Source organism: Meriones unguiculatus, chromosome 2 (assembly GCF_030254825.1).
Source record: "Meriones unguiculatus strain TT.TT164.6M chromosome 2, Bangor_MerUng_6.1, whole genome shotgun sequence".
In the NCBI taxonomy this organism is placed as follows: Eukaryota; Metazoa; Chordata; class Mammalia; order Rodentia; family Muridae; genus Meriones; species Meriones unguiculatus.
In genome coordinates, this window is record NC_083350.1 from 169,133,545 (window position 1) to 169,159,881 (window position 26,337).

The following is a 26,337-nucleotide window of genomic DNA, read 5'->3' on the forward strand; positions in this document are numbered from 1 at the left end:
CATGAAGAGGACAAATCTGTCCTTTACAATGTGCTGTAGTGAATGTAAGGTCAGCAGGACCCTGGAAAAGGCCAGTCACCGCATCAGGATGCGGAGAAAATACATTAATGTGGAGTAAAGGTGATAGGAGTGTTCAGAAAGCCAAGAAATTCCGAACTGGATCTTAGCAATTGTTCACATATCCCTCATGCCACCTGCAAAGACAGGTGTGGAAGAACAGACAGTGAGGAGGATGCCAAAGCCTTTAATAAGCACAAATGAATGTCTCAGGAGTCAGGAGATGACAGATAAAGTAGGTGAGGCTAGGATGATTGAATGGCAGAAGCCCGAGTAAGTGCTGTGAAGAGTGCTGATGTGGGTTTGGATAATAGGAGGCTAGTTTTGCCTGAGGAGAGAGCACGGAAGAGAGAGAGCTCCAAGGGAAGCTATTTTGCTTAAGCCAGAGAGCTAGAAAGAGCCTTGTAGGAGCAGGCTTAGGACTTCGTATCCTCACACCTTCTCAGAGAAGCTGCCTCCAGACATGTTTTTCTGGTTCTCTTTTCTCTCCCAGGCCAAACCTTTCTTCCGTCTTGCAGGGGGCTGGAGAGGGTGTGGGTTCTGCTTTTCTGAAGTGAGGAACACACTTGCTGATTAAGACTAAGCTATGAGAATCACAAGACACACCTCATGGGTCTGTTCATACAGATTAGGGGTTTGGCCCATGTGCTGTCATGTGTGATTACATCACTCAAAGGCATAAACAGCATGTCCACGGAGGATGCTGGCAGGCCTCCTGCCTGGCATATTGTTATGGGATTCTGTGATAATAGAATTATTAATGATTCATTTAAATTTATCTTTCTGTACTCCAGATAAAAAGTCAAAATTAATTAGAAAGTTATTAAAGTGTTTGTTTAAAAGTTTCTCAGAGGTGTCATCATTCTTCAGAATTTGAAAAAACAACAACAAGCAATTGTTGCATTTCAAAAGTCAGATTAGACACCCCCCCCATACACACACACACACACACACACACACACACACACACACACACACTCCCAATCCTCAACCCAGGAGTCTGATTACAGTGTCATAACTATGGAGGTACTTCAGGAGTCAGAGCGACTGTGCTGGCTAAACAGTCAGGAAGCCTGATGAAGTGAATTGCAAACACTGTCATTTCCTTCTTTATGGGTGGATAGAACCCCATTGTGTTTCTTCATCCAGTCGTCTGTGGGTGGAAACCAGGCTGATTCTGTATCGGCTGTTGTGAATGGGGCCACAACAAGTACGGCTGTGCAAGTATCAATGCCTAGTGCTAATTTAGATGTCTCAGGATGCATTTCCAGGGCTAGCTAGCGTAGCTGTAGTAGGTGCTACTTCTGTTATTAGTTGTTTGAAGAACATCCATGATAATCACGATTGTGTCTGCACTGATTTATCACCCCTCCAGCACTGGATAAGAAGGCTCTTTTTCCTGCATCCTCACCAACACTTGTTGTTATTTGTTCTATTAACAATGGCCACCCTGATGGGTGGAGATGGGATCTCTCAGTATTGTTTTGAACTGGATCTCCTTGATGACTATGAGAAAAGGATTTTATACATTTATTGGCCATTTGTACTTTACTCTTTGAAAACTGTCTCTGTCCGTTGATTTTTTTTTTGTCCATTATTTATTAGATTGGTTGATTTGCTTACTGAGTTCATTGCTTGATTTGCCATTGTTTGTTGCGTTGTTACAATATCAATTCTGTTTGAGATGTGTACCTCACAGAGATCATTCTGTAAGTGTCCCCATTTCTTCTGTTGTTCAGAGGCTTTCTTGATTTCACATAATCTCATTCGTAAATTCTTGGGATGATTTTTTGAGCTACTTAAGTTCTTTTTAGAAAATCATTGCCTGTGCCTTATCTTAGTGTTTTCCTCTGACAACTTCAGAATTTAGGGTCTTCCATTAAGGTCTTTGACCCACTGTGAGCCAACTTTCATGAAATGTGAGAGACAGGATATAGCTGGTTTCATTCTGCTATGCGTGGAAGTCCAATTTTCCTAAAATTATTGTTGACATATCCTTTTTTCCAGTGTATATTTTGGGTACCTTTTCAACAGCTGGGTTATTAGTGTGTGGGTTAGTTTCCAGGCAGTCGGTTCCATTCTATTAGTCTGTATGTCTGTCTCTGGGCTGTGCCGGATTCTTTGCTGTGGCTGTGGCTCTGCAGTAGAACATTAACTCAGGTTCTTGTGACACTATCAGACCTCCAGCACTGGTCATTCTTGCTCAGGATTGCTTCAGCTGTTCAAATTTTTAGTATTTTTTTTTCTGTTTCTATGATGAATATCATTAATTCTGATAGGGGTTACACTGAACCTGTAACTCTTTCAGTAATAAAGCCATCTTCACAAGTTAATTCTGTGAATTAGATTAATGCTAATCCATGAGACTAGAATACTCACCCCAGAAGTAACCACAGTGATGGATAACCCTGGAACCATCCACTGAAATCAATCACTCTCTTCAACTTCAAAAGTTTTGAGGAAACAAAAGAGCAATGTTATCATATTACATACCAAGACATTCATTTCAAAGGGTCAGGCCTAAAAGACTAAATAAGCATAATGAGACTACCAATTGTTTGGGTGGGGACAATAAAGAAAAATAGAGGAGACAAGTAAATAAAGGGGGGAACAATAAAGAAAGGGAGAGATGGGGCTACTCCAGCCAAAGGTAGAGAAAGAAGAAGAGGAGTTAAAAACATGTCAGATCACCTAAAACAATCCTTGCATTATAAGATTGAGGTAGGGAGACCACAACCCCAAACCTACCTATACCCCATGGGAGAGCCTGTCTCAAGAATAGAAAACAAAAAGGAAGAGAAAACTGCACAGGACAAACACAGGACAAAGCTGGCTTACAATCTTAGATATTAAATAACTGAACTATAAAAGTGAAAGAAAGAAAGAAAGAAAGAAAGAAAGAAAGAAAGAAAGAAAGAAAAAGAAAGAAAAGGAGAGAAGGAGAGACTAAAATTTTATCACACACATATAGGGAAGGATAAAGTAGGATTGAAACAAAAATAGCAAAAAGTAATATATATATATACATATATGTATATATGTATATATATATTATATATATGGAGAAAATTGATGTCCTGTCCCGTAGGAAAGGAATGTCACTCACCTGGAGAGGGGTACAGATCCTGGGTATGTGCATGCTTTTCCTGGCATGGGTGGGGATGCAGTCTTTTTGCCTATTCTAGGCATACATAATCCAGCTCTTTGGCATCTCACTTTTTCTATCTAGATATCTATCTTCTACTGAGAGAGAAACCCTATCAATGCTTTTCTACTTGTGTTGTTTGCCCTACAATCAGAGTGTGTGGGCCATGGGCTGGTCAAAGGAAACTATATCCTTAGGTGCCTTTTGTTCCTGGGTCCCAAATGCAGCCACCAGAAAACTTTCCACTGGGGTGTCTTAGACCTTGGTACCTCAAATCACTTGCTTTCATTTGTCCCTTTTCCAAGGACAAAACAAGTTTATTCCACTCTATGGTTCAGACTAGATTTCTACTGCATTGAACATAGCACAGCTCTGGTTCAAAAATTTTCCCTCTAGCTAGAGCAAAAGGAATTCTTAAGAACTCTCCAGTTGCCAAAGACTTATAATCAGACTGGTGATCAAGTCATTACTTAAAAATATTTCCCCCAAGATCTGGTAAGTTCTTTGGCTTAGCTTTCTGCTATAATTAATTTAGTTAGATGAAACTGGGATGATTTTGATACCTTTGGTATTCTGAAGCTAAATGAACTCATTATTCCAAAAACACACATATAAACCAATTAAAATTTCTGTTAACTGAAAGCCAAGAATCAAAATAGCAACAATATGTGTAGCTGAGATATTTATTTTAATCATATTTCATTGACTCTAATAATGTAATACATACATAAACATGAACACAGCTGTGAATTTCTGGAAACAGTGTACCTAATATTCTGGAACAAGTCTCTGGCTATATGTTGAGATGAAGTGATGCAAGCTAAACCTTGAAAGTCAGATTAATAAACCTATCCATTCTCAAAGCAGCTGTTATGAAGTTCTGTATATTCTACACACCAACTAAGGGAATAACACAAAGGCACTGAAAGAAAGTGGAGAGATTAAAAAAGCTGACATTATGGCTATATTCCATGTGGGACCTAAGGGCAGGCTCAGCCTCATTCCAGCCTGGCACTCACTGGGACCAAGGTCAGTGACAGAGTGGTGCCATATCCAGTCAGCCCAGGGCCTGATCTGCCTTTGACCCCTGCTCCCATCCTTTGGTTCCAGTCTGGTCCCTTGAGGACGTCACTCCTGGCTTCTTCCTTAGTTCTGGCCAGTGAGTTTCTATTGCTTTTGTGTCCTGACAGACTGAAGCCAGCTTGACTCCTCACCTCATAACCTTTCCCCAGAAGCTGAAGAGCTGCAGCCTCTTTAAGGCTCCACACCTACTGGGGTTGTCACTTCAGCCCTCTGCTCACTCCATGACCTGCTTCTTTCTGTTGCTCTCAATGGAGATCTTCCTCCATGACTGATGACTTTTAATCTGTCAAAAACGGTATTCTGTCTCCCTGGACCGGTCAGACAGGATCTCCCTGAGCCCCATTTATATAAATAGCAAACATTTAACGTGGAGCAGAAGGATTCCTTTATTTCAGGGAACAGTTTCTCTGCAGTCCAGCACAGAAAGCCAAGGGTCTCGTCAGTCCCTCAGCTAGTTGCCACTACATCTGTGAATTTTAAAATCCTAAAGAAGGAAGAACTCCATTTTGCCTTATTTAATAAACAAAAATGTGATTATGTGTGAAAGTTCAGAGCTTTCAGATACTGCTTATTTAACTAAATGAGCACGTAAAAGCATTTTCCACTTGACATATTTTATTTATATGTAGAATTGAGTTTATAAACAAAGGATGGAGACAGTCTACTATAAGCTAACTGAAAACAAAGAATCTTTTTGAAGTATCCACCATGGACTAATTTTTATTGTACAGGGTGGTAGGATTCAAACCTCTGTTCTGAGTGTTCTTACCATTATCAATATCTTGTATTCTTTTGGTCACGTCAAGATACATTCTGTGTTATTTCCCAGATATCATGAACGCTATACCAGGCTGAGTCCTTCTTCAGTGTCAGACTACCCAACATACTTCACCCAGAAGCACCAGTAGAACAATGTGTGGCTTGTGCCTTACTAAAACGTAAATGTAATACTTTCGACCTTATTCATCATCCTGTCTCCAGTAACAAACAAGGTACACAGTTATTAGGGGAATATGTGAACGTGTTGTCAGATGCCTTATCTTGAAGTCCCAAGCCATTCACCCATGCTAAGTGTTCTGTCAGGGCAGCTGATACACAGAGACGTACAGTGGAGAGATATTTTCAGTCTCTGGTGGTCCTGTCTGTGGAAGTTAGGTTTTTGTACCCATTTCTGGCTGATGCATCTCCTGTGCTAGTACTTACCTCTCCTCCCTGTCATTTCATTTGTCTTGCTAACTTCCTACTAAGGCAGATTTGGGTCAATGAGGAAACAGTTTCAGTAGTCATGCATGTCTCTGTTCTCACAGTATTCCTGTTGTAGAGAGAGTTTTCAGCTAACCATCTACTTGGAGAAGAACTGCCAAGTTTCTGGGGCCAAAGTCTCACCCAGCCTAGTGTTTCTTCTTCAATGCCACTTTTCTCCAACTCCATGATTCTCAATGTTGTTTTGGCTCTTTTTTAACGAAACCCCTGAGTTCTGATTTCGAATGCCCTTACATAGCTAAGCATGGCTGCCTTCAACAACCATGCTCCTCTATCCCTGTCTGCCTCAGTAGTAAAATGCCAATTCAAATTCCTTGTTCGCATACATAGACATCTATCTTGTTTCCAGGAGCACATTGCAAACAACTAACTTTAGGTGACATTTAAAGTAGGAATTTTCATGTCACTTGAGCACTGGGTAAGTTAGAGAATTGAAAATGACACCTGAGCCTAACAAAAGAACTCATAGATGCATGACAGTGTATTAGTGCAGACTTCACTTGTAATGTAAAGGAACTGGTTTTGTTTAAGATGAAAGTCTGCAGTTCTCTGAGCTTGGAGATTGTATTTACCACAGTTTTACTCAGTGCCGAATAACATTGAGTAATTGATGGTACTCAAAAAGTCTGGTGAAATAAAGTGAAAAGTTTCAAAGTCTGTCCACTATTCCTGAGGAGAAAACCTTTTGGAGAAGACAAATCATTTACATAATCCTGTAAATCCTCTCTAATAGGAAAGGGCTATTTATTTAATAAAAATAGGGATGTGTGGGGCTAAACATTCTTATATCACCTCAGTTCTTGGCTTATTAATAGATACTCAGCTTAATAGTGCTCCCTAGGGAAGAAGCATTTTACCATTTGACAGAATTCCAGAAGGGTCTTGACGTGACTTGACCTCATTTTCTTTTTTGTACCACTCCCTAGCAGGAACTGACTGACACACGGACAGACTGCTTTGAGCTCTTCTCACTAATTGCATACCATTGAAGTTTGTTGGTCATCTTTGACCAGCACATGATTCAAAATAACCCGTTTAAACAGCAGGAACCTGGGTGGGTTGAGGAGCTTGGGATCCACTCCAAGTGTTACCAAGGGAACAATGCAGACTTTTCATGACCTTTCACAGCTATAGTTTCTTTTTTTTTTAAAGGAACATTATTATTCATTATCATTATAAGCAAACTTGGTAACTTATTTTAAGTGATATATTATTTAAATCACAGTATTATCCCTAGTAGCTTTTTGCCAGCAGTCTTTTAGGATTCAAAATGCAAATTACACCTAGAAAAGAAAAACTATTTTTAGACTCATGACACTTAAAGTTAATTGTGACACCATTACACTGCTGGTCTTTATTATCAGCATGTGTTTTAATTGTGATTTTTGAAGGAATCCCTGGAGAAAAATTACTGTTGGCCCTCTATTGGCTGTGAGCCATTCATTGAGATGGACTAAGAGAAAAACCTGATGAATTTCACTTATCTGGGAACAGCCAACTACAGATTATCATTGTAGGACCATTAGAATTGAAGGTACAGAAATCCAGGGCCAAGTGAGGTGAAAAGCTACATCTAACTACATGCACATTATAAGAAAATAGATTCATCTACGAATCTAAGATTTCAATGGCAGGTGACATAGCTTGGATTTTCCTCCTCCCTTTATAAGGCTCTTGAAATTTTGTTTTAAATGTTATCTAGACTTATGGCAGAAAAATAGCATATGGAAAACATTAGCTTCAAATTAGACTGGACAGTCTATTTCAGTTCATTTTTGTGGCCTTGGGCTCATAATCTTTCTTCTGTGCTCATAATCTTTCTTCTTGATTTCTTTAAAATTAGAATTATATATATATATATTTTTTTTTGTCTTGTTTTATTAGTTACATTTTTTTTATTTTTTTATATTAATCACAGGTTATTTACTTTGTATCCCAGCTGTAGCCCCCTCCCTCATTCCCTCCCAATTCCACCCTCTCTCCCTCCTCATCTCCTTGCCCCTTTCCAAGTCCACTAACAGGGGAAAACCTCCTCCCCCTCCATCTGACCCTAGCTTATCAAGTCTCCTCAGGACTGGCTGCAATATCCTCTTCTGTGTCCTAGCCGGGCTGCTCTTCCCTCGTGGGAGGGGAGTGGAAGAGCTCACCATTGAGTTCATGTCAGAAAAAGTTCCTGTTCCCCTCATTAGAGAACCCATTTGGACACTGAGCTACCATGGGTTATTGTGTAAAAGTACCACAATTTCTATATCCATCCCTCAACTGAGGGGTATCTGGGTTGTTTCCAGGTTCTGCTATTACAAATAAAGCTGATATAAACATGGTTGAGCAAATGTCCTTTTTGTGTACTTGAGCATCTTTTGGATATATGCCGAGGAGTGGTATAGCTGGATCTTGAGGAATCACTATTCCTATTTGTCTGAGAAAGTGCCAGATTGATTTCCAAACTGGTTGTACAAGTTTGCATTCCCACCAGCAATAGAGGAGGGTTCCCCTTTCTCCACATCCTCTCCAGCATGTATTGTCACTTGGGTTTTTGGTCTTAGCCATTCTCATGGGTGTAAAGTGAAATCTCGGGGTCATTTTCATTTGCATTTCCCTGATGACTAAGGACATTAAGCATTTCTTTAAGTGTTTTTCTGCCATTCTGCAGTCCTCTATAGAGAGTTCTCTGTTTAACTCTGTGCCCCATTTTTTAATTGGATTACTTGATTTGTTACTTTTTAACTTCTTGAGCTTTTTATATATACTGGATATTAGCCCTCTGTCAGATAAAGGGTTGGTGAAGATCCTTTCCCAGCCTGTAGGCTGTCATTTTGTTCTGATAATAGTGTCCTTTGCTTTACAGAAGCTTTTCAGTTTCATGAGGTCCCATTTATTGATTATTGCTCTTAGAGCCTGTGCTGTTGGTGTTCTGTTCAGGAAGTTCTCTCCTATGCCGATGAGTTCTAGGGTATTCCCCACTTTTTCTTCTAACCGACTTAATGTGTCTGGTCTTATGTTGAGGTCTTTGATCCACTTAGACTTTAGTTTTATTCAGGGTGATAAATATGGATCTATTTTCATTTTTCTGCACATAGACATCCACTTGGACCAGCACCATTTGTTGAAGATGCTATCTTTTTTTTCCATTGAATAGTTTTGGCTTCTTTGTAAAAAATCAAGTATTCATAGATGTGTGGTTTGTTTCTGGGTCTTCTATTCAGTTCCCTTGATCCTCCTTTCTGTTTCTATGCCAATAGCATACAGTTTTTATTACTATTGCTCTGTAGTACAGCTTGAGATCAGGGATGGAGATACCTCCAGATGATCTGTTGTTGTACAGGATTGTTTTGGAAATTCTGAGTTTTTTGTTTCTCCATATGAATTTGAGAATTTTTCTTTCAAGGTCTGTAAAGAATTGGTATTTGTTGGTATTTTGATGGGAATTGCATTGAATCTGTAGATTTCTTTTGGCAGAATGGCCATTTTCACAATGTTAATCCTACCAATCCATGAGCACGGGAGATCTTTCCATCTTCTGAGATCTTCTTCAATTTCTTTCTTCAGAGACTTGAAGTTTTTCTCAAACAGGTCTTTCACTTGCTTGATTAGAGTCACCCCAAGGTATTTTATGTTATTAGTGGCTATTGTGAAGGGTGTTGTTTCCCTAATTTCTTTCTCTGCCCTTTTGTCTTTGGTATACAGGAGGGCTTCTGATTTTTTGAGTTGATTTTGTATCCAGCCACTTTACTGAAGGTGTTTATTAGATGAAGGAGTTCTCTGGTTGCATTTTTGGGGTCGCTCATGTATACTATCATGTCATCTGCAAACAGTGATATTTTGACTTCTTCCTTTCCAATTTGTATGCCCTTGATCTCCTTTAGTTGTCTTATTGCTCTAGCTAGGACTAGTACTATGTTAAAGAGATATGGAGACAATGGGCAGCCTTGCCTTGTCCTTAATTTCAGTGGGAATGATTTAAATTTCTCTCCACTTAGTTTGATGTTGGCTATAGGCTTGCTGTATATTGCCTTTACTATGTTTAGGTATGTGCCTTGTATCCCTGATCTCTCCAAGACTTTAAACATGAATGGGTGTTGGACTTTGTCAAATGCTTTTTCGACATCTAAAAAGTTGATCATGTGGTTTTTCTCCTTCAGTTTGTTTATATGGTGGATGACATTAATGGATTTCCATATATTGTACCACCCTTGCATGCCTGAGATGAAGCCTACTTGGTCATCGTGGATGATATTTTTTTCATGTTTTTTTTAATTATACTTTATTTACTTTGTATCCCCCTTCTAGTTCCCTCTCTCCTCCCCTCCCAACCCCTCCCTTCCTCCCTCTTCTCCACACACTCCCCTCCCCAAGTCCACTGGTAGGGGAGGATTCTTTTTCCTCTTTCTGATCCTAGTCTGTTAGGTCTCAACAGGAGTGGCTGCATTGTCTTCCTCTGTGGCCTGGTAAGGCTGCTCCCCAATCAGGGGGAGGTGATCAAAGAGCAGGCCAATCAGTTCATGTCAGAAGCAGTCCATGTTCCCATTACTATGGAACCCACTTGGACACTGAACTGCCGGATGATATCTTTTATGTGTTCTTGGATTCGGTTTGCAAGTATTTTATTGAGTATTTTTGCGTCAATGTTCATAAAAGAGATAGGTCTGAAGTTCTCTTTTTTTTCTGCTGGGTCTTTGTGTGGTTTAGGTATCAAGGTAAATGTAGCTTCATAGAATGAGTTTGGTAATGTTCCTTCTGTTTCTATTTTGTGGAATAGTTTGAAGAGAATTGGAGTTAGCTCTTCTCTGAAAGTATGGTAGAATTCTGCACTGAAACCATCTGGCCCTGGGCTCTTTTTGATGGGAGGGAGACTTTTGATGACTACTTCTATTTCTTTGGGGGATATGGGACTATTCAGTCTGTCTACCTGATCTTGACTTAATTTACATAGATGGAATCTATCAAGAAAATTGTCCATTTTGTTTAGGTTTTCAAATTTTGTGGCATATAGGCTTTTGTAGTAAGATCTAATGATTGTTTGGATATCCTCCGTGTCTGTTGTTATACCCCCCTTTTGATTTCTGATTTTGCTGATTTGGATAGTTTCTCTCTGCCTTTTTGTTAGTTTGGCTAAGGGCTTGTTTATCTTGTTGATTTTCTCAAAGAGCCAGCTCTTGGTTTTGTTGATTCTTTGAATAGTTTTATTTGTTTCTAATTGATTGATTTCAGCCCTGAGTTTGATTATTTCCAGCTGTCTACTCCTCCTGGGTGTATCTGCTTCTTTTTTTTCTAGGGCTTTCAGTTGAGTCCCTAAGTTTTTTGTATGTGATGTTTCAAATTTCTTCTTGGAGGCACTTAGTGCTATGAGCTTTCCTTTTAGACAAGTTTGGGTATGTTGTGCTTTCATTTTCATTGAATTCTAGGAAGTCTTTAATTTCTTTCTTTATTTCTTCTCTAACCAAGCTGTCATTGAGTAGTGAGTTATTAAGTTTCCATGTATGTGCAGGCTTTTTGCTGTTTCTGTTGTGGTTGAGGTCCAGCTTTAGACCATGATGGTCAGTTAGGATACAAGGGATTATTTCAATCTTCTTGTATCTGCTGAAGTTTGCTTTATGACCAACTATATGTTCTATTTTAGAGAAGGTTCCATGAGGTGCTAAAAAGAAGGTATACTCTTTCGATTTGGGGTGGAAAGTTCTGTAGACATCTATTAGGTCCATTTGATTTGGGGCCTCTGTAAGTGCCCTTGTTTCCCTGTTTTGCTTCTAACCAGATGACCTGTCCCTTGGTGAGAGTGGAGTGTTGAGGTCTCCCACTATTAAGGTGTTGGGATCAGTGTGTGGTTTCAGCTTTAATAATGTTTCTTTTACAAATGTAGGTGGAAGGTAGACCATGGCTTCTAAGTGAGTCTGATCCACCTTCCCATTTACCAGTGGTGTGTTCTGGGATACAAATAATTTATCTAGAATATTTATGTATCAAAATGACAACAAAATATATTTACCATAAAATTTAAATGAAAACAAACATTAAAGCTTTTAGGAAAGTGCCTAGGATGAACTTAAGTGCTTGGTGAATGTTGGTTTCTGTTGTTGTTATGGTGATAATGATTACATTTAAATGCCTTTGAAGCCCCTCTAATTTCTCTTTTGTCTGGAAGTCTGATAGTGAATAGTTTCCAGGTTCACTATGTAAAAGCTTGTGCCTGTGTGTACATACATGTGAACATTGATATAATTAGTCTTTGTTATCAACATCACTGGAATTAGAATCACCTAGGAGGTCGAGGCACACCTCTGGGTGTATGTTAAAGGTGATTGCAGTGAGGAGTAACTGAAGGGGAAGATATGCTTAGAATGTGGATTGCTCCAGCACATGGGCTTGGTTCCCAGGCAAAATAAAAGGTGTAAAAAGAAGAAAGCCAGGTGCCCATCCCTTTCTCTTAGCTCCTGCTCTGCCATTCCTTCCCCACCATACTAGGCTGAGCCTTCTCGAATGGAATTCAAACAAATCCCATTGCTTTAGGAATTTCTGCCAGGTACTTTGGTCACAGCAGTGAAAGGGTAACTAATACACAGCCTATGCACTGGGGGTCAATTAGCCCATGTTTGAAAAGTAGTTCTTCTGACCGTTATGACCATTAAACTTACCTGTAAAGGGAATAAGCATTCCTTAGAACTTATATTTAATTTTGGTCTTTTCTAAGGTTAGTGATTGTTTGAATGACACCTGAAATGCTGGCCAGCCTCAGTGAGCTCCTGGTCAGTCATGTAATCATGGCTCTGATGCTCTTAAGTTTGCATGTTACTAGGCTATGATGCTAACTAAGTAGCTTGGGTGTATTAAGTGTGTTTGCTAGTTAATTATATTCCCCACGTCTGATGAGATTATCAGGATCCACTCCTACTGTAAGTCACAGAGCATCTGTAAGTGAAATATAGCTGTAGACCTATTAATCTTCAAGGCAGGCCACCAAAAATAGATCTCCTTACTGAGAGCACAGATGTACAGAGTAAATCCTTTGTTTGCGAAGGCTTCCACACATCTTCCACGGAGTGTGAACGCTTATGTGGCCATGGTTGTTTTTTCATTCCCAGAGTTCTCTGTGTCCCAGGCTAACCCTTGAACTTGCTGTGCCACTGAAGGTGAACTTGAACTTCTAGTCCTCATGCATTGCCTGTGTATTCTGAGATTCCAGGCATGGAATCAGGTTGAAATGGTGCTATGAATTCACCCTAGGGCTTTGGGTAAGCGCTATGGTAACTAAACTATAGCACTGCCGGTGATGGTTTTTCTCAATGCTGACCAATTAAACAATTGCAGGTCTTAGCATTAGCCTACATGGGCTCAAGGGAGTGTTTGCATTTAAGTGATAAACCAGTGTGTAGATGAAGTCAGTTCCTCCACACCTTGTCTCTCTCCAGCCAAAGCAACACAAAAGCAATTTGGGGGCAGGGATTTTCTTCATTACAGATTAAGTGTGGCTTGTGAAGGAATCCAGAAGGTTTGTAATGAAAGCTGTTTGATTCTTATTAGCATGAGGGTCATTTTCTTCTCAGGAATGGCCCCCCAGATTCTAGTTTGCCTATTGCTGCCTTTCCAGGTGATCACTTTCTATTTCCCCGTGTTCTTTCTAAATGTTACAGCTCCGCTATTACAGTGGTTGAGGGCGAAGGGTGGAGGTGCAGGCAGAGGAATGAAGTTGACATTACCTTCAAAATGTGGTCAAAGAAGATTTTTTTTTCAAATTAGCAGAAGTTGCCCCAGACGTAATACCAGGTTTATTATCTGTTAATAAAGGCCATATTGATGAAAAATGATTTGGTCATAAACGAGTAGCCTGAGGTTTTTACAGGAAGCACCTGCTGCTAGCTGTCATAACATTTCTCTGACCTCTTTTGGATACTTTTAGAGAATTCAGTCATTTTAAGACACTAAAGTCAAAATGTTTTTTGGCACCAGGTACAAGAAGGCTTAGAGCAATTTGAAAAGAACAGACTGAACACTTTTTTTTGCTTCTGTGCAATTCCCTAAACCCCCCTTCAGGGTAGAACAACAATAGTCGAGAAATGAGTTTGAAGGAGAGGTGTCTATTTGATACCTGATCCACTTAATCCAATTCATAATGACAGGAAGTTTTTTTTAAATCAAATAGTAATTGAGAAATAAATGTTGTATATTCTAACTTTTGTTTGTTTGTTTGTTTTTTCCATTTTGTTCATTTTCGTAGATGTTTCAAAAAAAATCTAAATATCCTCACTATTTGTGAAACCATGTTTGATAATTTGCCTTGTCACTAAAATTTACTTTTAACCCCTAAACCAAAAGCTCGGGCTCTTTTCCAGAAATTCCTAGATGTGTGGAAAGGAGAAGAATGTTTGCATGTTTATTCACACTTGTACTCACTGAGTGCAGTGACTACTGTAATTAAGTGTCTTTCATGCAGGCTGTTATAAGTGCCATGTCAGGGGTCAGTGGTCTATACTAAGTGAGGTCCTTAAACAGAAGTACACAAAATGAGCGTAGGTTTGGCTCACCCTGACCATCTTCTCCAATGTGTATGATTCATTATGCTATTAGTTTTATCTGTCAGGGCTCCCATCAATAGCAAGAGTCACCCATATTTGCTTTGAAATTACCAAGCATCTGTTCTTCATTCTTTTGGGAAAGCATCAATGACCTGCTAAATAGGAATCAAGTTCAAAAAGTGAAGTCTATGAGGAGGCACTGCAGTGCCGTGAGCTGTATTCATTTGCTGCTAAAGCAATCATACTGATTTGAGGTCCCTTTGTTTCACTGAAACTTGCCCCAGGAGCATGTGACAAATGTGGGGTTGCTTTTAAAACCAGTGTACACATACAGGACCAGAAAACTGCCACCTGGGAAATGTTCTCGTATAAATATTAAAATATTTGTCATTTGTAGTGCCCCAAATCCTGCTTTTAATTGGCTTATTATTAGTTTTGTTGGAAAGCAGAGAACAGATAGAAAGGAGGAGAGTGTGTGACATGGGCCTGTTGTCATTCAAAGACAGCACAAAGACTGCCACCACCTTTTATGTGATATTGGAGTTACATTATCTCTCTGGTCAAGCACCTGGCCATTGAGCTACATCCCAGCCCCACCTCTTCTTAATAGGTGTGGCAGTGTCCAATTTTAATAACCATGTATAATAACCATGTCTGACGGATTTGTAGAATGATGTTTCCAACTCTCTTCTGGATGGCGAAGCATCCTCCTTGAGATGCCAACAAAATGTCTCTTGGTCATTACTGAAGAGAAGTGATTCTCAACATAGCACATTTTTTTTTGCTATGTTTCAAAATACAAAACCAGGCCCCCGTGAGAGGTGCTGAGAGTCGAGAAGCCCAGCCTGAGACTTGGAACAAGGAGAGATGCTGGAGCAAGGAAAAAGGCACTTTTCTGTATCCATCCTGAACACTCAGAGGAAACTGGATCATACGTAGGGTCTGGGCAGGAGCAGACAGAGACTTACATCAGTGGAGAAAGTGTGTGAAGCTGTGGTGTGAGACACACTGAGGTTCCTAGGAACTCTTAGGAAGCAGAAATTACCACCTAGTGTATGTTGATGTGAGTGGTTTTATACTTGCAGAGGAAATATTTCTGATTTGGAAAATACTAGGCATCTCTGGTTTCAAATATTCAATCTTCTGTTGCTTTATCTGCTGCATATTAGAACCAGTAAAGAAGCCTTGGTAATTATGTTATCATTCCCCAAACTGAAGTAATTGATCAGGAAGGGATCCTACACATCTGTGTATTTCAGTGGCTTTTGGTCAGGGCTGGCAAGTACTGCTCTCCAAACTTTTTACTGAGATCTTTAGGTCTCCTTAATTCAGTGGGCTTTAAATACTGGTGAGACAGACCTTTGTTCCTATATGTTCCGTTAGCTCACATACCATTCCTGCTTGCTCCAGTGCTGCTTACACTGAATGTTAGTCCATCGGGACACTCCCGGCCCCGACATTTTGCCCTGCCTTTCTCCCTCAAGGAGGGAATACGTGACTGGAGAGTGGCATGGGAAAGTGAAGAGGAAGACAGAGCAAGGAGAAAAGAAAACACAGTTGGGATGCAGTAGAAGGGGAGATGGAAGGAATCATATCCCCCAAACTTCTGGGCTCTCACATGAAAGGAAAGCCTGCATTCAGACACGCACACACACACTCTTTCACTCTCACACTCTTACACATACTTCTAACGTTGACTAGCTGTTGGTCCTGTGAAAATTATTTAACCATATACAACTAAACAACAGCAGAACTTTGTAATTCAAAGCAAGGCTCTCTGACTTAAAAAGACCAAAATGCTTCCCTGGCTTATATTCCATCTCCAAGCTATACCCACACAATACACCCTCGGTAATGAATACAGTAATTAATGACTTCCCAGATGCTAGCTGAGCTTGTTTTTAAATTCCCAGAGTCAAATAAGTTGGGAGAATGTTACAAGAAGATTAGTTAGGGAGAAAAAATGGTATGCCATTTATCAGCCCAGAACACTCAGAATTGTCATTTTATAAGAAATAAGCTCATTATTAATGGAAGATTACTTTGCTTGTCTTTATGTGACTATTTTAAAAATTAACTTTTTCGTTATTGCAAGGGTAATGAATTCGAGCTCATCTAATACAAATTGGGAAATAAAGATAAGCAAATAATACAAAATTAAACACCCCCACACCCCTCCTCATAGATAGAACTATAGTAAGTAGCATAGTGTGGTTCCGTGCTCCACTTCCTCCCTCAGGACGCCCAGGCACCTGGTGCACACTGGGCAGGGAAGGACAGAGCAGAGCCTGGAGCTGAGTCCAGAGGATACCAGTCCAAAGAGGAGCCCAAGGGATGTGGGGTCGTGGGAGGAGGGGGCGCTTCTCCCACTGTTAGGTCGCTTGGGTGATAGCAGGCCTAGGGTCCGCTTCTTCAGAGCATCCGGGCACTGGAGCATACAGGCCCAGGACCAAGGAAAGAAGCCCAGCTGGGCGGACAGGTCCGAGGGAGGGTCCTGATCCAGTGGTGAATGCTCAGAGAGAGAAAGCCCTCCTCCTTCAAGCTTTACAACCTTTTATCTCAGAGCCTTTCCAGTGATACAACAACTCTAGAAGATACTCGATGAAACAGCTTGTGCACTTTATTTGGGTTGAACAAGGGCTGTATGAACCTTGGGGAAGTGGGAAAGGATTCCCAGGGTGGGCTCATGTCATTGTTTGGAGCCGGGGTGCGGGTGATGCCTGTTTTACATGGAGAGGAAAATTCCAGGTGCCAGGCCATGTGACTACTCCGAGCATCTTGGAGGGAGAGGGTCAAGACTACTGCATCAGCACATGCTGGCACAGAGCAGGGAGGAAACGATCCTTACTTCCACCAATCTCAAGATTGAGATTTCCGGGGTTTGGATATGTCTCCATCTTGTCCTAGCTCCATAGCAGCTTCCCTGGTGGCCTGGTCCTCATGCCCCGCACCATAGCATCTATCCTTGTAGACTTTAGGGCTTTTAGATAGGGCTTTTTACATTGTAGCGTTTTTCTCCCACTTTACACCTGCTCAACAACATTCCGTATCAATACATTTGCCTTTTAATGTTTACTCATTGAGGTAAATAATTTTGTTTGACTTTAAAACACAGTTGTTTGTTCAGAAGTCAGAAACTGATGCTTAATGAAACATCTGAAGAGCACAGGTATAGCTGTGTGTAGATGTCCAGCAATTCAAAACACAGCACAAAGACCTAGCTTAAAAGTGCTAGCCCGTGACTTACCTTCACCCACGGCCCCCAAATATTCATCAGAACAAAACTTTCTTTGTCACAACAGGAACCCCTGGTAATACCCCAAGAGATCTCTGGTCAGTGAGGTTTACCAGTCAGCACTGGAAGTAACTAGCAATAAGAGTTCTGCATTACGAGGTCATGATTGTCTCTCAATGTTGTTTCTTTAGGCTCATGCAGATACTAGGATCATGCAAGGAAAGCTGGCCTGAGAGGAAACATCAATCCATTTCCCTTATGGGTGGTAGAGAAAGTTCACATGCATTTAAGGGTCTGATGTTTGTCTTCATGAGCAAGAACTTCAACCATCATTGTTATTCGGAGTGTTTGGAGGGGTCTGTGGTATTCCAAATAAGCAATAAAATTTACCTACAACTCATTGTACAAGCTCTTTACGACTTTTCAGTAGTTTGTACAGTCCTATGGGGTTCACATAAAACACCCGCTTTCCTGGAGAGAGAATGAATGGACTTGTTCCCCAAGTGTCAGTGGCATTTACAACAACTACTTTCAATTTTTAAAGCCAAAAAGCTCCAAAAAATTGTCCAGAGTGTAGTTCTCGAGGATCTTCAGTTAGTACTGTGTTCGGGCTCCACGTCTGTGGGGTTCTCACTTTACATGCAGTCTTCTTATTTGCAAAGTGTTGATCTCACTTTCCTGCAATGCATCTTTCATTTCGTCTGGTCCTCTCTCTGCTCTTGCAGCCGCTCGACTGATCCAGAACATGGACGCCTCTGTTGAGCCATGTGCAGACTTCTTCAAATACGCCTGTGGAGGCTGGTTGAAACGCAATGTCATTCCCGAGACCAGTTCCCGATACAGTAATTTTGACATTTTAAGAGATGAGCTAGAAGTCATTTTGAAAGGTTAGTGTTGACTGTGCCCGTGAAGTTTTTTTCCTTTTACATTTATTTTTAAAGACGTAACTGCTGGCCATTACAGAAAATTTTGCAAAAGATTAGAGTTGAGACCTCCATTGAGTCAGTCTGAAGGTAGTAGAAAGCAAAATGGATGTATTGGCATCTCTTCATATTTCTGCTTAAATTTTAGACACACAAGCTCTAAAGCTCTTCATCTCAAGTGAGAGTGTCTTCATGTCATTGTAGAGAAGAGAACAGGCTAATGGCTCCTGAGCCATTTCCACTACTCCCCAACTCACCCCTATGCTGTGTTAAAGTTGCTAAAGATTTTACCAACCTTTTCCTTCATTGAAAAGTGGAGAATGCTTGGACTCACCTCTACGGTCTCCATCCATACCTAGTTCACTTCTCTTTTAGAAATTGCTTTGTAGGAAAAAATGGAATTTTTGTATGTTTTAATATCTAGACAGGGAGAACAATTTAATTTGGATCATCCAGAGCACATTCACACAAAAATAATTATCTCCTAGGCATGGAGAGGATTATCCACATTAGGTCCCAAATTCCTTTGTACTATCTGTTTTGTTTTTAGTATGAACTTCAAGAAAGGGAACTGGTATACCTGTGGCCGAGAAGAGGGTATAAACAGCATACACACGTGCACTTGCATGAACACACACACACAAATACACTAGCAGATCACTCAAAAAGACTTACATGTAACTTAGCTAGAGAGTTAAACCCCACTTCTGTTCTAGGAACGATAGTGTGGTTTTCCTCAAGATTTAGGAGTGGGGAGGGATAAAATATTTATTTTTAATTAGACCTATGTTGAAAATGTTGAAACAGCTAAAACTCAGCAATCATGTTGATGCATTTTACTAAATGCCCCATTTCAGATGTCCTTCAAGAACCCAAAACTGAAGACATAGTAGCAGTGCAGAAAGCAAAAACCTTGTACAGGTCTTGTATAAATGAGTGTAAGTGTTCTTTATTTGGAATATGTATATTTGGTAACAAAATATGAATAAAATATGTACAACCTCATTTAAAATTTTTTTTCATTGTTTCAAAAAGCTGCTATTGATAGCAGAGGCGGACAACCTCTACTCAGCTTGTTACCGGATATATACGAATGGCCGGTAGCATCAGACAACTGGGATCAAGCATATGGTAAGGCAATTTCCCTCCTTTTTAAATTAATAATTTCCACATCATAGTATTGGTAATGAAACAAAACTCCAGGAAACATGTTTCAACTTCTGTTCCTTTAGGTACTTCCTGGACAGCTGAGAGATCTATTGCACAACTGAATTCAAAATATGGGAAAAAAGTGCTCATTAATTTTTTTGTTGGCACTGATGATAAGACTTCCACCCAGCATATAATTCATGTAAGTGTGTGTGTGTGTCAGGCAGCCAAAGCTATCTCTAACTTGTAATGAAATTTCCACGTGCACTGTTTTCATTGATATTTGAGTAAGGATAATTCTCCTTTTCAGTACATGCAGGTGTCGTAAATCTGTGCCCTGGCCCTTGGCCCTGGGGTTGCATGTTCAAAGCTTTTCTTAGTGACATGTTCTAGATATTCACCTCTCACCGTGTTGTCTCTGTCTTAGAGAGCTCCCCAGGATCCTCGTATTATGAGAATAACCTCCAGCTTCTTTGTATGCGTTATGCTTTGGTTTACATAAAGTAATGTACGTCTTGAAAAAAAATCCTCATTGACTTAATATAAAAGCCCTAAGGAGGGTTTGAAATACAGTTTTGGTTCTCACCAACGATTACCTGTGCTTTTAATCTCAGTTAAGGTAAACAAAATACCATCCTTCTAAGGGCCCTTCATGTGGAGATGTCCTGTAGCTCTTCCTACGTGTTTTTTTTTCTGTCTATGCATATTTCCTCTGGATTAGGTTGGACTCCCAAACTTCCAGGATTCCCACCTTTGTTCACCAGTGCCCTAGTTTACTCTTGCATCCACTCTTCCGTATGCTGCGCAGGAGGCAGTCTCAGAAAGCTGTCAGTGTGCCCGCATATCCTCACCGTCGGTGCCCAAAGCGGAGCACCTACAGGAGATCAGCAGTGTCTCCCATACCCAGCTACCATCTGCACCTGCTAAAGTCCTCTGAGCACACACCTCAGGGGACATCTGAGGAGGAGTCTCCTCCATGCCACTTTGGTAGACTACCTCAAAATTTCTGGCATGATTTATACTGGCAAATAGCGACTGTAAAGTGACTATAGTAATTTTCTATGCTTCCACCAACTCACACCCAAATAACGTGGAAGAACATGACCTACTTCTACCAGTGAGAATGTACCCCAGTTAGGGGTGGGGCCAAGAGCCTGTATTAGAAGGTCCAGAAGCTGGGGTGCTCCGTAGATGAGTAATTTGGGGGCTCATTGGGCCAGGATCCTATATGCTTTTGCTTGTACCTTTTGCTCTGAATTAAAAAATCATTTCCAGCTTAATTTCAGCTCAAGTATTCTTTAGTTTCATTCATGTATCCACAATGAAATCCCCCAGATTATTTAGCTGCCTGTGCAAGTTAAATAGTTGCAAGTAGTGTAGAAACCTTTTCCTTGTTAGTTAGTTACTCCGTTTCTGATCTTTGCCCTTACAAACAGCAGACAGAGTGGGACTATTTCTATTTTATCCAAATGTTTTATATCTTGCTGAGTGTTAAATAGTTGCAAGTAGTGTAGAAACCTTTTCTTTGTTAGTTATTTACTCTGTTTCTGATCTTTGCCCTTACAAACAGCAGGTAGAGTGGGACTATTTCTATCCTATCTAAATGTTTTATATCTTGCTGAGTAATTTGTTTTCTTTGATGTCTATTTTTTTTACAGTTTGACCAGCCGCGACTTGGCTTACCTTCCAGAGACTACTATGAATGTACTGGAATATATAAAGAGGTAAATAAAAGAAGGGGGGGAAAAGCAGACACAGACTACAGAGCCATCTGTGCAGACCTTTAATAATGAAAAGGAATAGAGCCGAATTTAAAACTCCGTATGTTCTTTGCTGGGGAGAGACCAAAGCTAAAGAGTGCTGATGCTCCTTTGATAGAATGAACATTGCAACCGAACAAATGGAAGTCAAACAAGGAAGCAAGGAAGCATGGAATTCCTCGTTTGAATTTTGTTACTTAGTTTTTAAGTCACATGGTGTGTTTTTAAAGTCACTTAGAAATGTTTCCATTAACATTTAACTTGAATCATTTAAAGAAAACCCAAACTGTCAGGTTAATCATAGTATAGAACATTGTCAGTAAGAACAGTAAGAACTAGGGATTAACTTGTATGGTAAGACACACCCTTCCAGAACTTTCTGATTCTTTCAGACAACTAGGCAGATAGGAACATTTACCTCCTTTCTATACCTCCTTCCTAAGCTATAGAATCACATCTCACACAGCTGCAATTGACCTGAATTGCGTTCTTACTATCTCCCAAGCCTTCCTGCCTTAGGCTGGTGTGAATGTGTTCTTGCTTACTGATGGAAGGAGCCCCAGCAGACAAAACTAGCAACAGTGGGTGTGATTAGATATCAGAGGGAAGGTGTTTGTCCTACAGATACTTTACTCATAATTCTTTTGAAACACAGTAGCGATCCTAAAGAGCAACAGCTCTGTGGTAGTGTGACTGGAATCGCTTCTTAGATAAAATTACTGGCTAAAAGTGTTCGTCTCAAATTACTGGCTAAAAGTGTTCGTCTCTTGCATTCATGTTAGGCTCAATCAAAGTGAAATAAGCTATGTGTTGGAGTAGATACACAATACTGAAATGAAGAAAAGTACAAACACTGTAATGTTGACGGCCACAATTAATGGCACAGATAATTAAGTGGATGTAGGACATCTGTGTGAGCTGGTTGTTGTGTGGGTTGCAGCTGTTGCCATGGAGAAGTGTCCATCTGCTTCCTGTCACAGTTAAAAATGAGGGAGGAATATCATATCACATCTTATCATTTTCAGCTCAAGAGCTGTTCATATTTACAGTTGTGCTCTTACTGTCATTTTTTTTCCAATCCTTAGATAGTTTGTAAGATTTCTGATATCAAAGTGTACCTGCTAATACAGGTGGGAAAGTTTCTTTTTCCCTTTGATAAGATTGTATTAAGATGATGGTATACTTTGTAGATTTTATATTCAGTGTTAGTTGCAATGTCAAACGGGACAGCTGGAGTTTGCATCTGATACAGATGCATTTTTACTTAAGCCGCATGGTTTGTTTTATTTGAACTTTTGAATTATCCATCCATTACAGAATTGGGACCTTCACTTGGTCACACACATTTCTTGCTAGGTCTGTAGAATTAGAAACTCTTAGTTTTCATTCTCATAAGGCTGTTAAGCCACAGCTGTTCTAGCCACTCCATGGAGAGAGAGCATAATTCTCCAGGTCTGTGCAGCCATCATCTAGACTCAGGATTCTAGAGAATTAATTGACTTATATTGGATTTCTGGTCTCTATAGGCATGGAAGTCTGTATTGAACTGGGTTTTGCCTAGGCCACAACAATAAAGACATTCAAAATTACAGTATCTGAAGCGAGAGACGGTATTTTCATTTTTCTTTCCAATCTCAAAGCAGGCAGTCCAGGTCAGATAGGACCCAGGGGACTTTCTGGGGCCTAAGCTACCTTTAAATTTATTCTAATCTCAGCCTCCTCTGCAATTTACATTAGTCTGCCTGGTCAAAATTGGCTTTATTGTGCCATATTCATGTTTAAGGCCAAAGGGAACTAGAAAAGAAGGAAAGTGCTGTACCATCTACCCTGATTTTTTTCTTTATTAGGCTTCTTTGTTTTTTCGAAAAGGGTTTGCTTGGTGGTCCAGGCTGACCAGGCTGTCAAGCTGCACCCAGTAAATATAAAGGAGGTCTGACAATGTCAGCTTAATTCACTCCCTTTTTTTTTTTTTTATATATTCTATCATAAATTGGATTGTTTTGTTCATTTCTAAGTCAGGTAGTTCAATTTTTTGCACTAATGCTACTGATTTTGTGTCCTGGTTTCTTTGAACTGTTCTCAGCTCTCTCACTACTTTTGATCACACCTTTAGCATTTTCTATATATGAGATCATCCATTGGCAAACAGACCATCCCACTGCTTCCTTTTCTATAGAGATGCTGTTTATTTCTTGTGCTTGCCTTAACTGTTCTGGCTAAGACTTTTAGAACTGTCTTGAACAGACATCCTTGTCTTCTTTCTGATCTTGGAGAGAAATTATTCAGCTTTTCATCACTAAGTCTTAGGCTAGCTGTAGACTTGTCATTGTGGCTTTTATTATGCTGAAGTATGTTTTTTTTTAACTTATGCTTTTGAAATTTTTTTAAAATTATGTTGAACTTTTTCATAGTTTGAGATGACCAAGTGGTTTTGTACTTCATTTTGTTAATTCAGTCTGTAGTATCTATTGATCAATTATTATTGAATGATACTTGTATACTTTCTTCTGGCATAACTTTATCTTAATCATGGATAAAAGTCTTTTTAATGTTCTGTCAAACAGTTAACATATTTATCAATATTTGGCTGAGGATTTCACCTTGGTCATTGTCATGGATATTTGCCATGACAATCTTTTATCTTTTATCATAGTGACTTTGCCTGGCTTCGGAATCAGAGTTGTAACTTTTCTACCCTTTTCAGTTTTATGGAAGAGTCTGAGAAACATTGGCCCTGATTCTCCTTTAAATGCTTAGCAGTGCAGAAGTGAAGCCATCAAATGTAGCATACACCTCCTTCTTCTTTTCTTGAGCATCCTACAACAGATAGTCATAATAATATGGGCAGAAAAAATTGGCTTTGATCGGATGGGTTTCAGCCATTTGTTCTCTTGAACAGGAGGGGAGTTGCATCCTCCAGAAGACAATGACAATTGACAAAGAGAAGGATTAACTTAGGTCCCTTTGGTTTTTTGTGAAGACAATGCGCTGTAGTACTAGGATGCAGTACAATCAATGAGAGTAGATATGCAAAATGAACAGAAAAGCAGCATTTTTCATCAATGCATACAACTTCAATGGTCTTTTGATGACTCGTTGGATTTGAGTTTCATGAGCGCAATATGACTTTGCACTCTAAACCTAAAAACTATACGTATCATCAGTTCCCAGATGACTTAATTTCTCTCAGCCTAAAGCATTATTTTGTTGTCATTTAGTGGTCACGGGAGCCTATACATGCCACTTCAGAGTACCATGAGGTCACTCAGCTATAAAAGTTGTAATTGTTCTCTTCCTTAGCTTTTTGATGACCAGGGTACAAACCAAACCTCAATAAATTAGCTCTAGATGAACTTCTCAGAAAGGAACACATGTGTACCGTGTGGGCAACAGTCTGACAACTGTTCTCAAAATGAGTTTATCAAGGAGTCTATCTTGCTAGATCTCTCTTTTAGCAAGAGAACCCATGGCTAATCTGATTATCTGAGGAAAAGAGTTAATGATACATCGTTCTCTAGAAGACAGAGGTAATGAGATGCAAAACAAAAGTATAAAAGTCTATTCTGAGAAAACAATGTTTCTGGGAAAACATTGCCAGTAAAAAGTAACCGTTCCCATTCTTGGAATGTCAATGAACCATCTCACATGAGAAAGTCCTTTTAAATAAAGAGAAAAAAAAATCTTCATTTTCTTAAGAAATGGCCCTCCTCAAGAAAAGCCACTGAGCTCTTTACTGGGGATGAATTAGGATTAGTCTCAAGGCTTCTTCTTCTTCTTTTTTTTTTCTACCTTTCACTTCATCAAATCTAATTACCTTTCTTTTTTTTTTTTGTACAGAAATCTGCATGCAAGAAATCTAAATATTTAGCTGTTGTTATAGATATCCTCTGTACTAGTGGTTGTCTAACAAGACATATTAGCCTTGAGCACTAGCTTCCATTCCTGCTCTGTATGTACCAATGACAGGGCTCTGGGCAGTCAGTCCTCACATACTACTCTTTAAGAAAAGCCAGCATAATTATTTTAACTTTTTTTTAATCTACTAACAAACTACTTGTGTGAACCATATATTAAGTAAATAATTAATTAAAATCAAATGAAGAAACCCCTCAGTGAGAAGGTAAGAAACTGAGTCTGAGGAGGCAGAAGTTTGGAAATAAGAAGCTATGGATTACAATGATGGTTAGAAAGGGGAAGGCAAGAGCTATAGGTTAATTTAGAATTCTTCTAAAACTGACAGGCTCATAAAACATGAAGGTGTTTTAGGGATAAGGATAAAACGCTTGAAGGATGGCCTTAGTAGGTCAAAGCCAGAAAGAGATGACCCAAGGCTTATGTGTCTAAATCAGAGAAAAAACAGAGCCCCTCCCTCAGCTCACTAACTCCAAAGCACAAGCTGAGATTTATAGTCTTAAAGGTGAGTAATCTCAAACAAATTGAAATTAAACATAGAGGGGATTTGACTTGCTTGCTCACAAAATGCAAACTAATAAAAGCTGCTATGTTCTAGAGATGTTTGGATCAAGTGGAAATGAGTGAATCCTTCTTGATATGTTTGTATTTTCACGTCAGTTTTTTATTTAATAAATATTCATTGAATTTATATCAGTGTGACAACTCTTCTAGGCAGTGGGAATTCAAAGACAACAAACATTTTTGCTGTCATTGAACTCAAGTAATGCAGAAATAAAAGAGACAAAAGTGAAAAGGAAGACAAGGGAAGGACAAAATGTGAATTGTAGAAATATTATGATGAAAATAAAATAGTGATGTGATAATGAGTGGGTAAGTAGATGAGCAATTTAGGCTCCATTCAATTTGGCTTTTGAAGAGATCTCTCTGGCTGCAGTGTGTAGACTGTTCTGTGACGTAGAGGGGAAGGCTGTTTGGTCATTCATGTGAAGGAGGGCGGTGGACCCAGATGAGGGAAAGTGGGTCTAAGATGGCTTGCAAGATGGCTCACTTGTTATAGATAAAATGTGTCCTTGAAATTTGTCAGCTAATACATATGGCCTATGTAGTTTTTCTGTGTACTACTATTGACCTACATATGAAACAAAGAAGACTGTTGACCTCATTTTCTTCTTTCTGGAGACCAAGAAAGACGAAACCCAGGTTTACCCAGCCAGGGTATATACATCTATCATGTGACACACACTGATGAGGATGTGGAGCAAAGGAACACTCCTCCATTCCTTATTTGGAACACTGT

The 26,337-nt window shown here is 39.7% G+C and overlaps 1 protein-coding gene across 4 annotated transcripts in view; it reads left to right on the plus strand.

The window, feature by feature from the left end:
- Mme (membrane metalloendopeptidase) overlaps positions 1–26,337 on the plus strand; it is an 85,293-nt gene that overhangs the window by 14,932 nt on the left and 44,024 nt on the right. For all 4 annotated transcript variants that reach the window (XM_021646304.2, XM_021646302.2, XM_021646303.2 and 1 more), the window contains exons 4-8: positions 18,019–18,180; positions 19,074–19,154; positions 19,252–19,347; positions 19,449–19,567; positions 21,024–21,089. In XM_021646304.2, the coding sequence (XP_021501979.1) occupies positions 18,019–18,180; positions 19,074–19,154; positions 19,252–19,347; positions 19,449–19,567; positions 21,024–21,089 (524 nt within the window). The remainder of the gene's footprint in view (positions 1–18,018; positions 18,181–19,073; positions 19,155–19,251; positions 19,348–19,448; positions 19,568–21,023; positions 21,090–26,337) is intronic.